The 13,522-nt window shown below is 39.7% G+C and overlaps 5 protein-coding genes across 6 annotated transcripts in view; 4 read left to right on the top strand and 1 right to left on the bottom strand.

Moving 5' to 3' along the window:
• Nucleotides 1-1,616, top strand: part of kcnab1b (potassium voltage-gated channel subfamily A regulatory beta subunit 1b) — a 29,452-nt gene extending 27,836 nt beyond the window's left edge. Inside the window, exons 12-15 of the mRNA XM_079570017.1 lie at nucleotides 17-111; nucleotides 195-315; nucleotides 399-487; nucleotides 564-1,616. Of these exons, the coding sequence (XP_079426143.1) occupies nucleotides 17-111; nucleotides 195-315; nucleotides 399-487; nucleotides 564-653 (395 nt within the window). The 3' untranslated portion in view covers nucleotides 654-1,616. The remainder of the gene's footprint in view (nucleotides 1-16; nucleotides 112-194; nucleotides 316-398; nucleotides 488-563) is intronic.
• capn10 (calpain 10) overlaps nucleotides 1-13,522 on the bottom strand; it is a 162,671-nt gene that overhangs the window by 383 nt on the left and 148,766 nt on the right. The window lies entirely within an intron of this gene.
• Nucleotides 2,288-7,769, top strand: pask (PAS domain containing serine/threonine kinase). Its single transcript, XM_079569987.1, has 21 exons — nucleotides 2,288-2,330; nucleotides 2,409-2,622; nucleotides 2,709-2,929; nucleotides 3,001-3,171; nucleotides 3,242-3,370; nucleotides 3,469-3,603; nucleotides 3,747-3,885; nucleotides 3,971-4,149; nucleotides 4,226-4,343; nucleotides 4,425-4,596; nucleotides 4,667-4,875; nucleotides 4,943-5,000; nucleotides 5,088-5,584; nucleotides 5,664-5,806; nucleotides 5,886-6,053; nucleotides 6,136-6,261; nucleotides 6,345-6,479; nucleotides 6,553-6,752; nucleotides 6,869-7,002; nucleotides 7,143-7,292; nucleotides 7,382-7,769. The coding sequence occupies exons 2-21, from the start codon at nucleotides 2,415-2,417 to the stop codon at nucleotides 7,534-7,536; spliced, it is 3,447 nt and encodes a 1,148-aa protein (XP_079426113.1). The 5' UTR covers nucleotides 2,288-2,330; nucleotides 2,409-2,414; the 3' UTR covers nucleotides 7,537-7,769.
• mterf4 (mitochondrial transcription termination factor 4) lies at nucleotides 8,075-10,903 on the top strand (the record flags this gene model as incomplete). Its single annotated transcript, XM_079570019.1, has 4 exons — nucleotides 8,075-8,119; nucleotides 9,404-9,809; nucleotides 9,880-10,064; nucleotides 10,523-10,903. The coding sequence occupies exons 1-4, from the start codon at nucleotides 8,093-8,095 to the stop codon at nucleotides 10,901-10,903; spliced, it is 999 nt and encodes a 332-aa protein (XP_079426145.1). The 5' UTR covers nucleotides 8,075-8,092.
• LOC306973170 (putative G-protein coupled receptor 148) lies at nucleotides 11,738-12,810 on the top strand. The gene has a single exon (XM_079570020.1). The coding sequence runs from the start codon at nucleotides 11,761-11,763 to the stop codon at nucleotides 12,721-12,723; it is 963 nt and encodes a 320-aa protein (XP_079426146.1). The 5' UTR covers nucleotides 11,738-11,760; the 3' UTR covers nucleotides 12,724-12,810.

Genomic DNA, 13,522 nt, shown 5'->3' with positions numbered 1-13,522 from the left:
TTGTGCCCATGTTTAGGAGTAGGAGTTGTCTCATGGTCCCCTTTGGCCTGTGGAATTATCACAGGAAAGTATGAAAATGGTATCCCAGAATCCTCAAGGGCTGCATTAAAGGTATATGTGTATTCTTCATTTGAAAATGTTTGTATTTAATGAATGTTGAGAGTGTAATTATCTTTTTTTTTTTTACTCCATAGCCATATCAGTGGTTAAGAGACAAAATAATGAGTGAGGATGGGAAAAAGCAACAAGCCAAACTAAAGGAACTGGGTCATATTTCAGAAAAGCTTGGCTGTACTTTACCACAGCTAGCGATAGGTTAGATGAGCACTTTTGTTTAGATCATGCTTAACCATTGGCTATTGTTACATGGATTTAATTTACTATACTTTGTATTTTAGCTTGGTGTCTAAGAAATGAAGGTGTGAGCTCAGTGCTGCTGGGGTCCTCTAATCCAACACAGTTAACAGAAAATCTCGGAGCCATCCAGGTGACAATACAAAAATTACACACATTTATAAAGAAATGCTTGACAATAACTCTGCTTATCATGTTTTACTCTGTAGGTGATTCCAAAGATTACTGCGGGCATTGCAACAGAAGTTGATCATATACTGGGAAATCGCCCTCACAGCAAAAAGGATTACCACCATTAGGACTCCTTCTGACAACTTGAAGCTTATCAATGCTCCCATACAGCCATGGCACTGTTTATGTGCCCTCTCATTTGTGTGTGTGACTCTCTGTGTGACTGTGACAGATGTTGTGCTTGGCTCCTTGTCTGAACATCAACTGATATTTTTGAGCTACTTGACAGCGCCTGCATGCTACAGCTATAGCAACAAGCCATTGGACTCTCTCCTTACATCTACCAGTGGATCAGCCAAGAGTATTGTGCCCTGCACAGAGTGGAACTATGCAGAACAGTCACAAACCTTAAGGACTTTGATAAAGATGTGCTTGAGACGGGAACTTATCACAAAAGTATTGCATTTGCTCAGGGCAGTGCATGATTAAAAAGAAGCTTGTCATAATGCAACACAATGTAGAAATCTCTTCTTCTATCAAAAATACACCTCAGCCTTCTGTGTAGATTCAACTATTTTGCTGAGTATCAGAGGGTGACTTTGCACTGCAGCTGGTGTGCCATATTTATGACTATAAAACAATGTGCAGTGTTACCACCATAACATGAGTCAAAGAACTACTGTTCCAAACATATGCTACTGACTGTTACATATTTCTTCATTGTGTATTATTGTCATTGGGTTTGTCAATTTGTATACTTCTACTCTATTGTTTTTTATATCGTCCAACAAAATGATTAGGCCTACATATTTCTCTTTTTAATTTACACTTTTCCAGACTTCCTGTTAATAATATTTGCTTTGTTAATTATAAGTGAACAGTAGATTAAATGTGTGCAGTCACCGCAGGTGAGTCATGTAGCTAATGAGGACCTAAAACCCACACATGGACCCTGCAGCTTTACACCTGGAACACACTGAAATATTGCCATAGTTTTCCAGATGTCGCCTTTACATAACATTTCATGTTTTCTCTGTTCAAACTTGTTTTATTGATGTGTAACAAGTTTGTATATAGGCTAACTTGAAAAAAACAAACATATACTTATCAAGTTTATAGACTAATTTTATTTCTTCAGATTTATTATAGTTTTTATGGCATAGCGGTCTATAAAAACTAATGTAATCTAGTGCTTGCTTGTTTGCTAAAAGGACACGGACTCCCTCTTATGTTTTGTAAAGAATATTAAATAAATTTACTTTGTTTATCTTCTTCGATCATTATTTAAATATTACTATTTTCTGCACTTATGTTGAATTCTACAAAAAACACGATCTTTATAGTCCTACAAATAGCTTGGTGCATTCTATTCCAATTTCCAATCACCATCAGTGAGTGTGTCATGAAATAGACATGTTTAAAGTAGTTTTGTACTTTTGTTTACCTATTTTGTTACTGATCACGTGGGTTCTATCAAGAAGGCGTGCACTTCCGCCCTTTGCTCCAATCACATTTGTCGTTTGGAAATTACGACATCTGATAGGATCGAGCTACTTCCTTAAGTGAAGCTCTGGAAGCCCGCGGATTGCAAACTTAGCCAGATACAGATTTCATCAGAACATTTGCATTTACTCAAATCATGAAACTGTTCTAAGGAAGCGAAGCTATTTACTTCAGAGTTGAGAACAAAAGGCTAGTCTTGTTTTTTTCGGGCCAAGCAAAATGGCTGGAAACTTGGAAACGCTATTGTTTCCTTGTTAAGCCTCGAGAGTCAGCTGGTTTGCTCTGAACCCATTACATAAGTGGTACGTATCCCGAATACACAAACTAATTTGTCATCACCATTAATCCCTAACTTCAGGATGTTTCTTATTTCAATTTAGTGAATCATGTCTCTTTCAAGCGAATTTTCCTTTTGGATGAACCGTGGTGCGAAACGAAACGTCAGGAGAGTGACTATTTGTGCTCCATATGAAACACCCCCTGCTATAGTGGATGAGTTTGAGCTGAATAAGTCATATCCATGTGCTCAAACACCACAACTCAAGAAGAGCCCTTTGGCCCTCCCGGATCAATGTGACACTGAATCCTTGACAGGTATCACTTTTTTTTTAAAGTTAGGAATTAGGTTCCATCTTGGCCTTTCGATCTTCGTTTGACAGCGGTAACATTTCTTCCCTCAGGTAAAGTTAATAAATTGTGCAATTTGGCATCGGCAAGAAACAGCAAAAGGTCAAGCCTGCACTGGTCCACAGCCTCCTCCTTGCCGCATCCAGCCACAGCTTCACAAACTGAGGAGAATGTGTTCAGTCTGCTCACTGACGGTGACTGCGTCCTGTCACATTCTCCAGTGGTCCTGAATCCAAACAAAGGGATTCTTACTGTCGACCATAAAGGTCAAGAGGTATTGGAGTGCGTTGCATTCACATGTCAAATAATTTGGTGTGTGTCTTATTCTTACGTACATTTTTGCAGATTGTCTCAGTGAATGACCAGGCTTGCCAGCTGTTTGAATGCACCTCTGTGGAACTTCTCGGGAAGAAACTGTCACAGGTGCTGGCAGAATCCAGCCAGGTTGTTGTGAAAGTTTTGGAAGAGGACTTTCTACTTGAAGATGGAACAGTCGCAGCTGTGACGGGGAAAGTGGTATGAAACAGATGTTGGTTTGTTTCACTTTGTGGTTGGAGAGTCTCTTCTTAAGTGTATTATTCTAAAGGTGGATGTGATCACACCATCGGGAGAAGTTCCAGTTTCAGTTTGTACGTACAAACAGCAACAAGGGAACTGGATTCTTGTGGCTGAAAACGTTGAAAGGTTGTCATCCTTTTTGTCATTTTCTCAAGAGGTAAATGATTATTCATATATTCCTCATAAATTGCTCACACGTGCAATCACTTTATGTATCTGAACCTAACATTTGATTTGGTTCTTTGTCATTACTAGGGTAGTATACTGAGCTGTGATGTAGGCTTTGCTCATCTCCTTGGTTACCATCATCCCCAAGAGTTGACAGGAATATCCATAAAGCAGCTTATCCCTTCTTTGAAAATCCATCTCTACAGCCATGCGCTTCCCAAGGTAAACATTCCCAGTGATGCTGCACAATTAACCACTGAAGCTCAACAAGCCAATATGATGTTTATGTTTATACAGCAAATTTAGTTTCTTATTGGAGCATTTTGATATAGTATGTTACCCTAACTGTTTAATTTATTTTGCAGTCCTTCAGGGTGCAAAGACTAGCTGGTAAAAGCAGACATGGTGCATCAATTCCATTATGTATAAAACTTCAAGGGGCATTATTATGTGGAACGCCGCAACAGGAAGCTGCCACGACTAAAGGAAACCTTGCATCCTCCGGTTAAGTTTGGTTTTGTGCTATTATATGATGATGATGTGTTGTACTGCACAAAAAATAACATGCTTTTATGTTTTGACACTGAAGTGGACGGAGACGGCCTTAACCTCTCAACTGGCCCGTCCCTGGAATACTCTGGTACTGTTTGGACATTCACTCCTCTCACTGGTCTTCTCCTTCTTCACAACAATGGCTCCATCTATAGTATCCATAACCACCTTGCTCTCAGCCTTTTCGGCTACAGCAAAGAGGAGCTGGTTGGGAAGGTAAACCGAATTACCAATTTGAAATGTAATGATTATTTGATATTTTAAAAAAAATCAATAATCTTCTTTCATTTAGAGTGTTGCCTTTCTCATTCCTGGTTTTTATGGTTGGATGTCGGGCACTGATGGAAAGGAACTTGCTAATTCTCAAGAAGAAAACGCTAATGCGAGTTCGTCAAAAATCTCTAAAGCGGGTAAACCCCTAGTATTGTTTACAAATTCTAATTACATAGTTCTACTTTTGTTTTGATGCATTGTTTTTCACACACTTGTAGACCCCTCCTCTCTCGTGGCTGGGGACATGGCTATGGTAAATCAGGCTGTTAAAGACCGGACTTCCACTGGACGAGGCAGGATCTTTACAGGAACCAGTACTGGATTGGACCACCAAGCTAGTGCCCTGTCTAACCTCACTCCTCCTGCAGTCACCTCTACACGTGTTCCATTGCAAGTGACTTTTTGAGTGCATTTATTTTATGGCGATGCAACAACTAACAACCTCTATAATGATCTGTAGGCCCGATAATACAGCAGAGCTCATGGAAGAGGCAGCTCGTATCGCCCCCTGTTGTACTGAGCTCGCCAGTGCAGACAACACAGAGGAGCTGCTTCAAACCTTTGCTTTGGTAGAACCTCCTGGAGAGGATACTTATTGTCTTGTTTCCACCAAAATTAAATGTAAGGAAAAACGGCTTGGCAGTAAGGCCCAAAGACAGACTCCTGCTGGTAAGAAAATGATTGTTTTTAATGAGATGATAATAACAAAGTTTTAAAGATTTCTTTTTTCATTTAGATACAATGAATGATCATCTCCAAGACTCAAGCTTTGAGGTGATTTCAATGGAGAGCCGGTAAGAAATTTCAGATATTGGTTGCTTTATGGTCATTTTTATGTGAAGGGAAAACTGATTTATTTTTATATATTTAACACTTGACAGGTCTTCCTCTGGTTTCTGTGAGAAGTTTGCGGGTCATGCAGGGTCTGACCCATGTCAACCAGCACACTCCAGTTCAGACTGTGCAGTTGGCTCTGCCAGCTGTTTCTTGGATCTGAATAGTGATGGTGAACTAGTGACAAGGGCCTTGGCTGACCTCAACCTGAGTGATAATGTAGAGCTTTTGAATGGTAGAGCGAGCCACCATGAAACCCAACGATCTACAACAACCTGCGACACTGCAGAGCTCCTGCGAACCCCCTCTCCTTGTGTCTTGGACAATGCCCAGAGAAGACTTTCACCAGCTGACACTGTAAACCCTCCTGCTATGGAACAGTTTCCAAATGAGGGTGAGCAAAACCAGTTGGTCAGTATTCAGCCTCTGTCCAACATTCATGCCACGTCTACTCCTAAGAAGCAAAAGCGCTCTCACGATGTGAATCAGATGGTGGAAGGGCAGTTTGAGGGCTATGCATACCACAGAGACGGCACACGGATAGGTTTGTGTTTGTTGGATTTCAAAAATCCCTCATATCAAATCTGATATCCAAGTTAATGTAACCATGTTTCCATTTCCAGATGTGCAGTGTAATGTTTGCAGGAGCTCTCTCCCAGATAGAGGCTTTCTTTATTGTGTATGGATAAGTAGGCCTGGCCACCAGGGGTCAGTGTTGCTAACAGATAAATCACTGAACTATGAGTCTGGAGCTAGTTTAGGGGAGGTTTGTGACTCCTTTATGATTATTTGTTGTTATTTTCATGTAATGTTTATGTTGTATCTAATTAAACAAATTCCTTCAGAGGATTGGTGATGCAACTAATGGAGAAGCATTACGCACCACTATGGACCTCGAACACTCTCGTGCATGCGATGGTCAGTTTGAAGAAGAGTATCAGACTGTTAAAGCTGTTGGCAAAGGAGCCTTTGGGTTTGTTTGGAAAGCAAGAAGGCGTAGTGATAGTCAAGATGTAAGACAATATTTAGTTGATTATCAAATTATAAACACTTGTGTATAATTAAATTATGCAATATTTTGTGTGTAAATCCTAGGTTGTTGTTAAGTTCATCAACAAAGCCAGGATAGTGAGTGACAGCTGGGTGGATGATCCCATGCTGGGAAGAGTCAGCCAGGAAATTTCTATTCTCACTCGAGTACAGCATCACAACATTGTCAAGGTAAGTCATCAAAATCCAGAGCGAAGCATTGTGTGTTTGACACCAAGACTATCTCTTTTAGTATAACTTGACTTAACTTACAGGTGCTGGAGATATTTGAGAATGGGAGGTATTTCCAGATGATCATGGAGAAACATGGGGATTGTCTGGACCTATTTGAATTTATTGATAGGCAACCAAGACTAGATGAACCTCTTGCAAGCTATATTTTCAGACAGGTAAGCTCATATTGTATAAAGAAACTAAATGATTCACAATGTGCTAATGATGAATATATATGGCTGTTTTTAGCTTGTGGCTGCCGTGTTTTACCTAAGGACCAAGAACATTCTTCACAGGGACATCAAAGATGAGAATATAATTATTGATAAATGTTTCCACATTCGACTCATTGACTTTGGCTCTGCTGCAATGATGGTGCCTGAGAAGCAGTTCTACAATTTCTATGGAACGCTGGAGTATTGCTCTCCTGAAGTACTTCAAGGAAATCCGTAAGTACATTTCTTTCTGATAGACTGATTTAAAATGTACAATTAAATTGTTTTGTTTTTCAAAAAATGAATTAACTATTATATACATTCTTTCATATGTTTCTGCTATACTGCAGCTATGAAGGCCCAGAGCTTGAAATGTGGTCTATTGGGGTCTTGCTGTACACACTTCTATTCAGTGAAAATCCTTTCTGTGGTGTAGAGGAGATTCTGACTGCAAGACTGAAGCTCCCATTTCCATTGTCTCCTGGTATGTTGCTTGTTGCATGGTAATTTTTTGAACAGAAAAGTTATTAGTTCTTGCACAAATCTTCGAGGATGTATTTGATATATAACATTGCATAAACAAAAATATAAAAATATGATATAATAAATATAATTCATTTACAGAGTTAGAGGAAGTCCTGACTGGGCTCCTGCAACCTGATCCCATCGAAAGGATGACGCTAGACCAGCTTTTGCTTCAGCCTTGGATCAGCCAGCCTATTTCTCTCTCAGAGTACAGCTGGGCAGAGGTGGTGTCAACCAACCAAAGCTACTGTGAGTACTAATGGCTCCAGCACAATTTGCACACTGTACTTATAATTTATGATTGTTTTTATTATTATTATAATTTTCTTTTTTTGAAGGTTCACCACCACCTGAGTCTGGCCTTAGAGAGTGTCTTGGACAAGGTTTATTTCCAGATCATGGGGATGAGACACTTCCCGATGAGGAGGAGGAGGAGGAAGATGAGAGGTTTGCTTTGGAAAATGAGCTTCAGAAGTATCTCTGTGAGGGGTGAAAAATAGGACAAAAATGGTGCCCTAAATTAATTGAGCAATGAGGACAGAGTTTAAACAGAAGAGGCACTGACTCTTGCCTCAAGAAGTAAACTGAGATTGAGACTTTATTATGAGGACATTTAATAATAAATAAAGATCAAGCTCAGACACATTTTTTGTTATGATGGCAATTTTTATCCACTGTATTTATAGTACAGAAATCAGTATATTTAAGTCAAATCCGTTTAATGCATTTTTTGGGGTTTTGTTTTGTGCTTTTTTTTCTTTCCTTTTTTTTCAATTTCAGAATAATTTTTGTGGTATGTCTGTTTTATTCATGTGATGAAAAGAGGCTTTTTTTCAACATATTTATTTTGTATATCAATAAATATTTCATAGGCTTATTATAAATTGTTCAAGTTTTTTTTCTCTCTTGGTATAATAATAATTGTGCTTTTATAAAATTCTCACATAAAGTCGCCCCCTGCACACTGGTATGACTGGTACTTATTACCGAGAGGAACCATTGTCGGTTACTACGGTTCCTACCCGACGGTATATGTTTGACGGACAAGCATGGGTTCCTCTGTTTGTCTGCGGCGGGTAGGTATTTTTATATTTTATTCATAATTTGGCCACTTCGACTCTACCAATAGCAAAATGCTTTGACTTTGGCATGATTCTTCTACCAGCACCTTCATCTCGTGCGGTTTTATCTATATTTGCGTATTAACTATGACCTGACATTAGCTTTTTCCACTCACTGGCATTTTTGTTTCTTTCCTTTACTTAAACACAAATAAAAAACAATGATTGTTAAATGTAAACCAGATCATGGATTATTATTATTGTGCACCAGGGTGGGCAACGTCAAGGCCCGGGGGCTAAATCCGCCCCCCCAGTATAGAACTTCTGGTCCCCAAGATGATTTTGAGAAATATTATTCTGCAAATAAGAGATCAAACACCTGTTGAAGTACTCTTAAAAAGTGGGAAATACCGTCATGATTTTCCTACAGCACACCACACTAATAAATGGTTATTTATTTTTGGGCTACAATGGTGAGCTTCGGCCCTTGGTATTTTGGCAATGTTGAAAATCATCCCTCCACGGCGCAAACTTGCCTACTTATGTTGAACACTTATCAGAGCTATTTGTAAACTCATCTGGCCAATGTAGCAAACAGTAAAGGAGTTGGTAGCCAAATAGGAATCAGCTAGTGTATATAATATACACAGTGTAGTGTAATATCCGTGTTTGTGGCCTATAGGTGTCGCTACTGCGTCTCGGGTGTGACCTCTGCCTATTTAAGGGGCGTAATCAGGCTGTGATGGGTTGCCCCTGTGAGGAGAAACACTCTTTTGACTGTGTTACAAGACAAAACAAAGGACATTTTGTTGCACATATTCTGAGTATTGGGCTCATTCAGGAAGGAAACACGCGTCCAAAACTTCTACCGAACCGGTGCATCTTAGTGGCTTTGTGGCACAGGGCCAATGGCTTCTAAGTCAAAAGACTAGTAGTAGTTGAGTCTCATGTGGCTCTGCCTGTTGCTAAAGGAAAAGTGGTTATATAGAAGCCATTGGCCCTGTGCCACAAAGCCACTAGGATTCACTGGTTTGGTAGAAGTTTCGGACGTGCGTTTCCTTCCTGAATGAGCCCAATACTCAGAATACGTGCCGCAAAAATGTCCTTTATTTCATCTTGTAACACGGTCAAAAGACTGTTTCTCCTCACAGGTTCAACCCATCACAGCCTGATTACGCCCCTTAAATAGGCAGAGGTCACACCCTTGACGCAGTAGCGACCCTTATAGGCCAGGTGGTACATTTTAGCCACCACAGATATTTACAATAATTGATCATGTTTTTTGTTTTGTATTTTTAGATGCCACGGTGGATCACGCGGTGCAGCACCCTGCTTGTGCCCTGTCCGCTACAGTTTGGAAAATTCCCCCACCAGCCGCCCCTTTATTTCACAAGAAGGTGTCTCTCCTACACCCCTGATAATATCTTGCATAACCAAAAAACAGGTGACGAGCTTTCTGTGCGTGGTTTATTAGATTTGGGCTTTACTGACAGCCAAGCAGAGCACATTTACCAGACCTTCAGCCAAAGCAGAGGGGGGAGTCCTGCCAAACGTGCTTTATCAACTATTTCGACTCTGATTGTGCTCGGCTTCAATAATTCGACTGTCCTGAAAGTGGTGGAAAAATGTCCAGAGTTATATTCTGTACAGGAGTCCCAGCTGCAGCAGCGCATTGGAAACCTGCGGAAATTGGGGCTAGTTGAAGGTGAAATAAATTGGAAGTTGTGCATGTCGAGCACACTATACTCTTAACATGTACTTGTTTTTCTTTATAGGCAGCCTTCAGAGAGTTGTGAGCCATCATCCTCAAATATTGACAATGACAATGAAGAAAATCAACCATTGCGTGATGTTTCTTAAAGAGAAGTGCGTCTTTACAACACAGCAAGTCACAGATATTTTTCGAGACAGTCCAGCCGTAATTCAGGAGGACTTGAGTCAGCTCGAGTACAAATTTCAGGTACTGCTCTCACAAGTATACACTATTAAAATGTTATTTTTAAATTGGGGGCAGTGTGAGTAAAATGATCAAAGCTGAAGATAAATACATTTGTGCAACCTTTGTCCGATTCTTTCACAAAGGGGCCGAGCATCTGAAAAAAGATTTGATTGATAGAATTGTAATGAATAGATGGTCCTTTTATGTATTTTATATTGATTGTCTAGAAAGACTTAATTAGAATAAGAACAACCGATTTGATCTCTAATGGGGAAATTCTTTTCTTTAGAGACACAAATTTTGACCAAATTAAGAAAAAAAACAAGAAAAAGAAATCACAATGTGTTGTTGAAATTGGGTCACTGAGAAAAAGATTAACCACTAAGTTAAAAATGCAGCATCAGTGGAAAGAAATGAATTGAGAACTATTGCTCCCTCTAGTGGACATATTGTAATCCGTCATTGCCTTCTCGTTGCAGTATGTTTATTTTCGGATGGGAGTCAAGCAGGCCGAGATGGTAAAGTCCAGGCTGTTTCGTTTTACCCTGGATGAAGTGCGGAATCGCCACTGCTTTCTTGAGCGCAGGGGAATGTACGAAACCCCTGACAAAAAAGGACAGACCACTATTGTCAACCCCAAGCTCAGCAGCATCCTCAGTGTGGATCAGGACATGTTTGTCACACAAGTGGCTAAAGCTACATCGGAGGAGTTTGATGTTTTTCAGAGACTGTTGACGAGAGAATGGCAGGAAGAAGATCTGGCAGACTTTGGGAACATTAGTGGTGATGAAGAAGAGGATGATGGGGAGCAAGAGGAGGAAAATAGTGGCAAAATGGGATACATGAAGAGAAAAAAATGATATGAATCCAGACATGTACATTAAGAAAAAAATCTGATTATCTAAGTATAATCAATGAACAAAGTGCAAATCATTTTTCTTTAATAAATGAATGTGATCAAACCCAAAAAATGTATGTTAGCGTTTGACTTGGCCTAGATATATGAATGAAACATGTCAATATTTTAGAATATACTCTACTACCAAAGAAAAAAAAGAGTGGTGCGCACTGAATGGGTGCTGCTGCCGGATGCTCTCTCGTCGAATGCAATTTCTCCATCTGTGAGATCAATAAAGTATCATCTTATCTTATCTAATACAATAAGGAAAAGGGAAAAGCTTCAATTGAAATTGGCGAAACAAGACATCTTTGTGAGGCAGTTTAAATTGTGCTGTGTGTAAATCATGTCTCTACGTAGTTTGTTTACACAGCATTTGGAACTGTAGGTACTGTTGCAGGGATAATAAAAAAAGAGGGCTTGAAGCTCCACCTTGTTGCTATGTGATGGTCAAGCAATTCCGTGCGTTTTGCATAGCTTTATCATTTGTATCAGTCAACAGTTCCTCAGAGCTGCTATATCGCTCATGTGAAGAACACAGTGCACATCGGGTAAGAGCTGTTATCTTTGTGTAATCAATAATTTGACTAAAATAATATTTTCGTCCCAACTTGTATTAATATATAGTGCATGGAAGATGTAACTTGTTAAATGTACAGTCATTTTGTTGCAGTATGTTCATTTGTTGTATTTATTTTTTGTGTATACTTGGCTCATGTGGTTACCGTAAATGTAAGCTTTGCAAAATAGCATTTAACACATTTTTTCTACTTTTCATTTCCAGATAACCTGCTGCCGGAAGGAAGATATTGGGACAGTATGAATTCACACATGGGCTCAGACCTTCAATTTTACAACATCTCACAGGACTGGGCGGAGAGCTTCCAAAAATGGCACTTGAATTTCTTTGTCATCTCTACCACCATTGTGACTCTAGCCACACTGATGGCCAACTCCATTCTCCTGACATGCATCTATCTGAGCCATGCTTTGTACCAAGAAACGCGGTACCTGCTGTTGGCCAACACCCTGATCGCAGATGTGCTTTTCCTCATTTTTCATTTGGCCAAAGAGCTTTGCAATGCCTTTGGAGTTGCAGTATCCTGGATAGTTTGCGAATTGCTTATTGCGTTCACTTCCACTTCCTACTGCTCTGCCATCCTCAGCATCACACTGATGGTAGCAGACACATTTGCAGCTGTCCGCTGGCCATTGAAGTACCGCAAACTATTTCCACCTGCTCGTACCCACTGGATACTCCTGGGCATGTGGCTCTTCGCTGCTATATACCCATTAACTCTTGTCATTATGATGGAGGACGGCAGTAGCCATAGTGGGACGCTAAATATGTGCCTTGTCCTCATTTATCTTGGGGTTATGAAGACAAACACAGTTGGAGACCACCTCTATTTCATAGTGGGTGGTATTGTGTGTGTCATGCTGATTTCTTACTGCTATATTCGACTCTACATGGTGACAAAGACACAGGGTATTTGGCAAAGCCGTTTTTCTAGAGCAAGAGTCACGCTACTTTTTCATGGTTTTCTTCTGTTTCTCTACTTTGCTCCTGGCTTTGTCTACAACATGGAGATAATCTTGTTCCATAGGACAGACATCAGCCAGGATGTTCAAGTGTGGATTAGCATCATCAATATGTCTGTCTTTATGCTTTTGCCACGGGCCTGTGCTCCTTACCTGTATGGCCTCAGGTACAGGGAGATTCACGAAACCTTAATGCAACTAATAAAAAACAGGAGGCCCAACCAGATCGCAATCTCATAAAAGAGTGGCTAATAGTTTCCATTTATGTTATATGGAGACATTATTTAATTGTCAAAAACCTACCACAATGGCAGCCAGTAATATGGTCTGTGTTGCATTATTGGTCAACTTTAGTAGTTAATAGTTTAACAAAGTGAACTCAAAGTTGGGGTCCCCAAAGCACCACATACCGTGTCCCTAGACCTAAAAATAAAATTATTTTGCTATTTATTATTGTTTGTGATAATCCTTAATATTAAAGTAGTCTAAATAACTGTTTTATTTTCTTTCTTTCCTGAAATAGGAGGGTGTTGGTGATGCTAATATGTCAATTGGTTTATTTGGATAAAACCAAAAGGTTAAGAAACACCTCTTAAACTATTCTTCATAAGAATGTATTAGTCTTCAAATCAAGAAGAAATAACTGCACACATCATGCGTATAGGAGTTACATTAGAGCTATCGACTTATGGATGAAATTTCTTATGATTACTGCATCTTTTATTTTATGACTCCTGACATATGGCCAGCACTCAGCTCTGTGCTTTGCTCACTCATTCAGATACTTTCTCTCTAATGGCCCTGCACAGACAGGCAGGAAAGGGGCCACCTCATAAAAGTGAGTCACATGTTTGAGGCTTTTTAGATAAATCCCAATGTGAACAGCAGAGGGACTCACTTGGATATTTTCATGCTCTTGTAGCATATCTTATATCCAGGTCAAAAAGCCTGCTTTATTTATTCAGAAAAGTCATACCATTTTATTTTGTGCCAACACATTTAGGCAATAAGCTTTACTGTGCAATAAATCGAATATATT

Source organism: Gobius niger (assembly GCF_951799975.1).
Source record: "Gobius niger genome assembly, chromosome: 13".
Taxonomy (NCBI): Eukaryota; Metazoa; Chordata; class Actinopteri; order Gobiiformes; family Gobiidae; genus Gobius; species Gobius niger.
This window is presented reverse-complemented; position numbering and strand designations above follow the sequence as displayed.